Raw genomic sequence first — 9,059 nt, forward strand, 5'->3', positions numbered from 1 at the left:
CGCACAGACGGCCCGCACTTTCTGCAGCAGCTCTCACATATTTTTAAGGAACCTCTGCACCACCAAATTCAGCACATGCGCCAGGCAAGGGATGTGCGTCAAACCGGCTAGGCCCAGAGCTGCTACAAGATTTCGCCCATTATCGCACACCACCAGGCCGGGCTTGAGGCTCACTGGCAGCAACCACTCATTGGTCTGCTGTTCAATGCCCCTCCACAACTCCTGCACGGTGTGGGGTTTTTCCCCCAAACAGGCAAGATTTAAAGCTGCCTGCTGTCGTTTACCCCTGGCTGTGCTGAAGTTGGTGGTGAAGGTGTTACGCTGTCCGGATGAGGAGGCGGTAGAGGATGAGGAAGCGGAGTAGGAGGAGTTGGCAAAAGGAGGCAAAATGAAGCACCCTGCAATCCTCGGTGGTGGAAGGAGATGTGCCAAACAAATTTAAAGGGTGTATCTCACAGTAACATAATCAACAAACGCTGCAAAATTATTAATTTTCCCCTAAATGGGTGTTTATTGAATAGCGGAATAGAACAACAGTATGCAAAGGGAGTATCTAACAGTAACATATGCAGACTAGGCCGCAATTTAATTTTTTTCCCTAAATGGGTGTTTATTGAATAGCAGAATAGAACAACAGTATCCAAAGGGTGTATCTCACACGTACAGATACAGACTAGGCCGCAATTTAATATCTTTCTTTCCCCTAAATGGGTGTTTATTGAATAGCAGAATAGAACAACAGTATCCAAAGGGTGTATCTCACACGTACAGATACAGAATAGGCAGCAATTTAATTTTTTTTCCCTAAATGGGTGTTTATTGAATAGCGGAATAGAACAACAGTATACAAACACTTGATGATTGGCTGCCTTGCCACACCTAAACATTAAAACCGTGCCAAAACATGAAATAAAATTACCGAACAACGGGCAGTATCCTGAATATACAGTAAAATGTTCGGGTCCATGTCCGGGTACAGAAAACCCAAAAGTCCGGTACGATCCCGAACAATACAGTCCATGTTCGCTCAACCCTACTGTTAAATAACACCCCACTTCAATATGTGGTATTGGGGGGCCACTGGTTTATCACACCAGTTGTTCAAAAAATTGGCCAGGGAGTTTGGTGTGTAGCAGAGTTAACGCAGCAAAAGAGGCAATATTGTTGCAGGACACAAATACACTTGTAAAAGTATACTCAGATAACACCCCACTTCAATATGTGGTATTAGGGGCCACTGGTCTATCACACCAGTTATAATACATTCAAAGTGCTTTTGTCACTGTTTGTAGTATTGCTGCAGCAACGCTCAGTCACCACACCAGTCACAATACAAATCCACTATAATATGCTTTCTATACTACAAAGTATATTATACCGTGGATTACACCCCTATATAGTGCACTGCACACCAATACCAAGTAGCAGCCCTTAAAATGACTTTTGTGGACCTTAACAGAGCGATTTGTGTCACTGCTGATCTCGATCTGTCCCTGATGAACACAGCATACCTGTCCCTAAACTAAAAAGAAAGTGTAGTAGACATATACCCAAATACAAGCCCTGAAAAGGACTTTTGTGGATCTTAACAGAGCTATTTGTGTCTGACAATCTGTCCCTGATTTGCACAGCCAACCTTTCCCTACGCTGACAAAAAGCAGAATGTGAAATGGCCGACAGCTCAGGTCTATTTATAGGGTAGGGGGCATGTCCATGTGCTGAAATGTTTCAATTGGCTGTCCTGTTCCACCTGACGGCTGTGTCATGGGTCAAAAGTCTCCTCAATGTAAACTAATATGGCCGCCGCGAACAACGCCATGTGTTCGCAAAATTGGCGGGTAGCGAACAAGCAATATTTGCAGCGAAGCGATCGCCGGGCGAACCGTAAGGCCATCCCTACTTACAGTTCTTGTCCCCTCCCCCTGGCCTGTGCCAAGGCAGTAAAAGGAGAAGCAACAGACTGGTAAGACTCTTCTCTCCCCTAATATCAGCATGTTCTTTATTAGCACATGCGCACTGCAGCAGGACTGATTTGCTCCTTGTGCTGCTTCTTTCTTCCCTAATCTGAACTCTGCTGTAGTGGGGCTGCTAGAAGTCAAATTCAGGAATCTACACTCTTTGCATTTTGCAAAACTCATTCAATGTTGTATTGATGAATGCATTATGTGTATCTGCTGTGTTCAACTTTAAGAACTCTTGTAACTGTTTATATGTGTTCCAACCCTCCTTGAAAAGTTGCACCGCTTTGTGAGAAATGTCCATTACACTGACCCAACCGGAGAAGAAATCTTCTTTAACAATGATGGGGAAGTACAATCCGGGCTGATTTTAGCCAATTGGATCATTCATACAACCGGAGAACGTTTGGAATCTTCTTTCCAACCACTGGCCAGCATTGATGACGGTAAAGCCATAGGTGAAATATTCAACATTAACCCAGAAGACATCGCCTGGAAGGGAGGCACAGTAAGATATTAAAAGATTTGTAAAAATGGTGCAGTGTTAAAAAAGTTTTTATTTTATTTTTTTCATTTTTTTACAATTGTGTATATTCATCTGCTTAAAATAAATAAAAATACATAAATAAAGGACTTAAATGTTTTTTACAAACAATGTAAAAATGATTTAGGCAGACAAATTAGTCATGGAATTATTGTCACATTACGGATGCATGCTGACACTGCTAAATTTGGTTTTGGTATCTCATCATCGTTGGTCTTTCTGAAGTCTTCAGACCGGTTATGTGTAGTGTAGGCTTTTTTCCTCTTCTCGGAACTTCTGTGTAGGGGTATATATATACACACACACATATATGTATATATACACATACACACATATAGGTGTGATAGGAGCGGAACTCCATCCCTGCAAATAATTTCATTAGCGCAGGGATGGGGTTCCGCTACTTTCACACCTATATGTGTGTATGTGTATATATACATATATGTGTGTGTATATATACCCCTACACAGAAGTTCAGATGTCATGCCTGCCTCCAAAGATGCCCAAATATGCCCAATAAACGCCTGAAACAAAAAACGCCCAGGTGTGAAAGGAGCGGAACCCCATCCCTGCGCTAATAAAAATTCTAAGAAAAATTATATTTTTTTTCTGATTCTGGACATGCTACAGAGCTGAAACTTCACAGGTACACTTTTTAGACCCCCCCGCCCCAGACACTAAATCCAAAGAAATGTCTTTTTTTTTTTTCAATAATTTTTTCAATAACAGGCTCTCTATCAAAAACGACAATTTTTAAGAACTTTTTTTTGTGTGATTAATAGTCCCTGGGGCACGACCCAGAACCCTAGGCACTTTTTAGGGGCATGTATTGGGTTTTAGGGCTTCAAAATGATGTTTTTTGATTACCGGAGTTCGGGTCCCATTGATTTCAATGGGGTTTTGGAATCCGGACCCGAACTTTCGGGGAGTTCGGGTGTTCTGGTCGAACCAAACTTTTCAAAAGTTCGATCAACCCTAGTACCTAATAAAATATTAATAATGTTCCAACATGTCCAAAAGTAAATAATGTTTCACAATAATGTCCCAGCATTTAAAAAAAAAAAAAAAAGGTCCCACGCAGTAGATGCCCCGTGGTGATCCCCTGCCTCTTATTCTCTCTCCACAAATGGCAGTGAAGCTAAAATGTTGACATTCACTGCAGGATAGGGGTTGCTCAGATGCTAATTAAATTTAAATCCTAGTCCAGCAGTTGAATGTGAGCTAAGGGCCCAAGGATGCTGACTGATGTCATTGAGTAGATTTGGCCATATTTGATCAATGACATCAGCCAGTCCCCGGACCCCACTGCTTACTTTTATCTGAATTGTTCTGAGGATACATGGGTGGATGTTAGGACACTGTCAACCTCAGTCCTGGGTGGAAAGTCATCTTTCATTAGTGGTGCTAAGTAATGAACGTAGGTGGGTGCAAAGGCTAATTCATTCATTGAATGGTGAACAGCTAGAATTGGGGCCGAAACCTGCATCGCCCCAAACCTGAACCTTATATCTACCAGAAAATAGGAGCTGATACCAGCTTATCAGTGGAGTAACAAAAGCAATGGAAACGTATTTAATAAAATGAGTAATCTCCCAACAGTGGGCAGCTTTCTGGCTCATGTGACACCCACAGCCCAGAGATTATCTCTGTTTACACCTCCTGTAATAAAACTGCTGGAGAGCAGACATCAATCTGTATATAAAATATGTCTCTAAAAACATGAAACAACAAGCGGGTGCAAATGTAAAGTTTAAAATAAAATTGTAAAGAGACTCTATGGTGAGCATTTTAGTAATAGCCCAGGAATGTCTGATAGGCTCTCTTGAATATGTGAGCTGATTGTGATTGTATGTACCAGATGCCGATATCCCGATGTAATGACAGATGTCCTCCTGGATACAGAAAAGCTTCACATGGGAGTATCCATGTCTGCTGCTATAAATGTGTCCCATGTTCCGAGGGGGCGATGTCCAATGTTACAGGTAGGAGTGGCCAAAAGAGATTAAAGAAAAATACAACTGTAATTGTCATGTATGCATTCAGCAAGAATGGTTAAATAGCAACTGCACTTTCTGTTAAATGTCTTAACTACAAAATTACAAAAGTGGCAAAGCATGTACAAGTGTTCCACCTTTCATTATTTTGGTGTCTCGAACAGAATGATGTCTTCATACAGCCTTGGCGGCATCTGGTGATGGAGATGCTGATTGGCTTAGAGCCTAACTCTAGGAATTATCTGTATGTCATGCTTACATTGGTCCAGCTTGGCACGATATAAATATGCATATCTCATCCCTGGTGGGCCACTGGTGAAGTTGAAGATCCTGATAGTAGTTGGTACTACAACAGTAATAACTGAAATCTTCTGGACCCTGCTCAAGTTCTGTGAGAGTGGCTTCCGCTATGTACACAGCTCACAGGGAATCTGTTGTTCGGCAAGTACTGCCATTATTCCAGGGGCTTAACTACAGGGGTTGCAGGGGTTGCAATTGCAACCGGGCCCCATGCTCCAGGGGGCCTGTGCGGCTCCCCTGTACACCTGCATAGGAGGGGCGGTAGGGGCAGCATGTAGAGAAATCACTGTCCTCCTTTTTCCTCCTGTAGCTGCAGGAGGAAAATGGAGGAGATTGGTTCCTCTGTATGCTGCCCCCGCCACTCCTCCTATCCAGTTCACTTGTGTTCTGCTGTCTCTGGGCCCCTGTGTGCTCCCCTGCCCCCCCCCCTTACTGTGCTGCCCCCTCACACTGTGCTCCCTTCCCTCTCCTGCCGGCTGCTGCAGGGGATGTGTCACATTAGAGAACCAGGAAGGGGTCAGTAAATATGTAATTTACCAGCTCCTTCCTTTTCTGAATGGACAGAGTCATAGTCAGTGAATAAAATAAAATAATAAGAAAATAATACAATTAAAATAACCAAAAACAGAAACTACTGACACCAGTGGGTGAACTTTCAAGATCGCAAAGGTCACACTTGCGACCGGGTCCTGACATTCCACCACCGTGGGGTGGCCCCAAGATGGCAGGAAGGGGGCCCATTGCAGAACTTGTGAAAGGGTCCCGCTTTGGGACCGTAATAAAGGGCCCCGCAATGAGAGTAAAGGGCACCAGGATCAGTGGGAAGAGCCCCAGGCTTTAAGAGAAGAGCCCCGGCCAGGGGTCCGGGGGGGCCCTTCATGTTTTCTTGCACCGGGGCCCTGAAGGTTCTAGTTACGCCTCTGCATTATCCTGTATATTTTCCACCCCTTATCTGAGCATGCAGCATGGAAGGTCAGTCAAGGGGAGACAAGCGGGCGCCCCCCCCCCCCCGAACCATACCAGGCCACACACCTCCAACATGGGGGTGTTTTGGGCAGCGGCTGTGGGGGTCTGCTGGCAGGGGGCTTATAGGAATCAGGAAGCCCCCTTTGATAAGGGTACATTGAACCCCTACTCATTCCCCAAATAAGGTGTCAAAAATAAATAATGACAACAGACACTTCCTTTATTAAAAAACAAAAAAAAAACAATGTCCCCCAGTGTAGATTCATCATTAATCAGGATGCCTGATGCACCACTGGACCCAAAAATAAAAACGCTCTGCCTGCGAGGAAGGCTAACCGATGGATGCCTGCTCCTCCGGGTGACAGGTCTTAAATAGGTAAGGGGCAGGCCACCTGGTGGCTCGCCCCCCCCCCCCTTGTGACATCACCGTACAAGCTGAAGACCATTCAGCAGCTGCTCATGGTGACAGACCAGTTTAACTAGGCCACTGGGTGCCCAGTGTGCACCCAAATTGGTATGCACACGTGCGTGTGCACATGTGTAAGTGGAATGGAGCGGAATGGTATTCACCGTCACTATGAGTAAAGACAGATAATTAATGGTTTAAATTGCTTCAGATGGGATGGTCATATTTGCCAGCAATATCTCCATATATCTCCATATAGGAATATAAAGATTTATTCCCATTTGCCATGAAAACTGTAATTACTAAATGCTGTGTATATTACATATCTTTCAATGTCAGACAGGTTCCTTTTGTTGTGTATTGGGAGGGAATGTGGATTGCCCTGTCTCATTGTTAAGTGCTAATGACCTCACATTGTTCTGTCTGTCTGCCTTAAGAGAAACGTATTATGGGATGTATAAAGATATGTGGATTGGATGCTAAGGGGGAGGGGGGATTGTCCCACTTTGTATATTTCTGTGTACACTGTATGAGAGTGTAAAACTCTGTTCCGATTGGATGGTGAATGTTACGTCCAGTCTTCAACAAGGTCCACCTGGGTGGTACCTTGTGGGTGAAATCTGTATATAAGTCTGTTCAATAAAGTTGTTCTTCAGTAGTTTACCTTCAATCTAGAGTCTTGTCTCTTATTGGGGGAATCTGCTGCAAGGGATTGCTATGGTCTTCCATACTCCCTTAGAGAATCACTGAGCTCTTGTAAGAGCTTGTGTAAGAGCTTGTTCTGCTGCACTCTCTGGGGAAAGAGAGGTTCACCCACAGGAACCTGGAGCCTTGTCGTAGGTCCAGGGTGGGTAGGAGATTGCGAGACCCTAACCAAGCTGTGGCGGTTCGTGGACTCTGAACTGGTTACGGTGTCTGGTGGAGTGCTTGGAGCCCCTCAGGAAGCACTAGGAGCATCTGTCAACGGAGGTACCCAGTACAGGGTTGCCCTGTTCCGTTACAGTACATCTATTGCCTCTTTGCCTAGAAGTATGAGCATGTGAGCGCACAAATATGAGCATAAGCCTGCACTGGTTTTCTGGTGCTGGGAATCTGGTTTACCTTACAGTTGGCGTCCCTCCTCTCCCTCCAGCTGGCACTGCGGGCACACAGGGGGTGTTTTAGGATAGGACTGTGGAATCTCTGTCCTCAGTCCCTTTTTTTTTCTCAAAAGTGATACATTAGGGGTCAGACCCCTGATATTTCACCAAAGCCCCTCAAGAGGTCTCCTAAAAAAATTTAAAAAATTCTAAAAAATAAAAATTGTAAAAACTATTTTTAAAAAATGAACATTTTAAAAACGAATCAGAAACTACTGACACCTATTTCTGCCCTACGATCACTGTCCACTGCTCTACTGACTGACAACATCCACTGTCCTAAGAAAACCAACCTCTGCCCTACTGACACGTCAACTGCTCTACTGAAACCATTCACTGCTCTACTGATATATATACATATATACAGTATATATAAACATGCATGTCTGTTTGACCTTTGGGGGAACTCCTCCCCCCCCCCCCCCGGTCAGTGTGAAAATGTTAAAGATGTACTGAATATTTTTTGACATACACTTTAAATGTAAAGTTCCTGCACTTTTCCTTATTTTAGCTACATAATCTGCTTTTTTCCTCTTGTTTCATTTCAGATAGTGACAGCTGTTATCAATGTCCCGATGAAGAGTGGCCTGATGAGAAAAAAACTAAATGTGTATCCAAAACATATGAATTTTTGTCCTATGATAATGATGTGATGGCTCTGATATTTTCATTGATATCCTTAACATTGTCAGGCATGACATTATTTGTGTTAGGAAACTTTATTTATTACCGGGACACTCCAATTGTGAAAGCCAATAACCGGACTGTGAGCTTCATCCTCCTGACCTCCATCTTGCTGAGCTTCCTCTGTGTCTTCTTGTTCCTCGGACGTCCTGTGGATATAACCTGCATGCTGAGACAAATTTTATTCGGGATTTTCTTCTCCATCGCTGTCTCTTCTGTTCTGGCCAAGACTATCATTGTGTACATTGCATTCAAGGCCACCAAACCCGGCAGTTCCTGGAAAAAATGGGTCACAGTCAAAGCATCTAATTTTTTGGTCCTGGTCTGCTCCTCTGTCCAAGTTCTGATCTGTATTATTTGGCTGTCAGTGTCTCCTCCCTACCAAGAGTATGACATGGACTCCTATCCTGGGAAGATCCTCATTCAGTGTAATGAAGGGTCAGTTATTGGGTTCTACTCTATGTTGGGTTATATGGGGTTTCTGGCAGCTGTGAGCTTTGTTCTGGCTTTCATGGTGAGGACATTACCGGACAGTTTTAATGAGGCCAAGTACATCACCTTCAGCATGCTGGTGTTCTGCAGTGTCTGGATTGCCATGATCCCGGCCTATCTGAGCACCAGAGGGAAATACATGGTGGCTGTGGAGATATTCGCCATACTGACCTCCAGTGCTGGATTATTAGGATGTATATTTTTTCCAAAATGTTATATTATTATTTTCAACCCTGAGCTGAACATCAGGAAGAACAACATGCTGCAGAATATAATTATGAGAACATAATACTCAATAGAGAAATCATAAATATCTGTCAGGAAAACACTTTTAAGAGTCCATTCAGACTAGCGCGACTTGTCAGGCGACTTGTTCACGGTTGGTCGCTCGCCATTGAGTAGTACAGGACCCGTTCTAATAGGAGCGACACAAGTTGCTACTTACTACTTTGGGGCGACCTGGCGGCGACTTGCATTGACTTCAATTATATGAAGTCCGTGCAAGTCGCGCTGTGCACTGCGAATTCACAGGTCGCCCCACAAAGTCGTGTCGTGCCAGTCTGAATGGGCTGTAAA

At 44.0% G+C, this 9,059-nt stretch overlaps 1 protein-coding gene across 1 annotated transcript; it reads left to right on the forward strand.

Moving 5' to 3' along the window:
- Positions 1 to 4,388: 4,388 nt before the first annotated feature.
- On the forward strand, positions 4,389 to 8,772 carry LOC309552373 (vomeronasal type-2 receptor 26-like; the record flags this gene model as incomplete). Its single annotated transcript, XM_082253307.1, has 2 exons — positions 4,389 to 4,484; positions 7,856 to 8,772. Exons 1-2 carry the CDS (start codon positions 4,469 to 4,471, stop codon positions 8,770 to 8,772), a joined length of 933 nt encoding a protein of 310 aa, XP_082109433.1. The 5' UTR covers positions 4,389 to 4,468.
- Between the last annotated feature and the right edge of the window lie 287 nt (positions 8,773 to 9,059).

Source organism: Pelophylax lessonae (assembly GCF_965119305.1).
Source record: "Pelophylax lessonae genome assembly, chromosome: 1".
Lineage (NCBI taxonomy): Eukaryota > Metazoa > Chordata > Amphibia > Anura > Ranidae > Pelophylax > Pelophylax lessonae.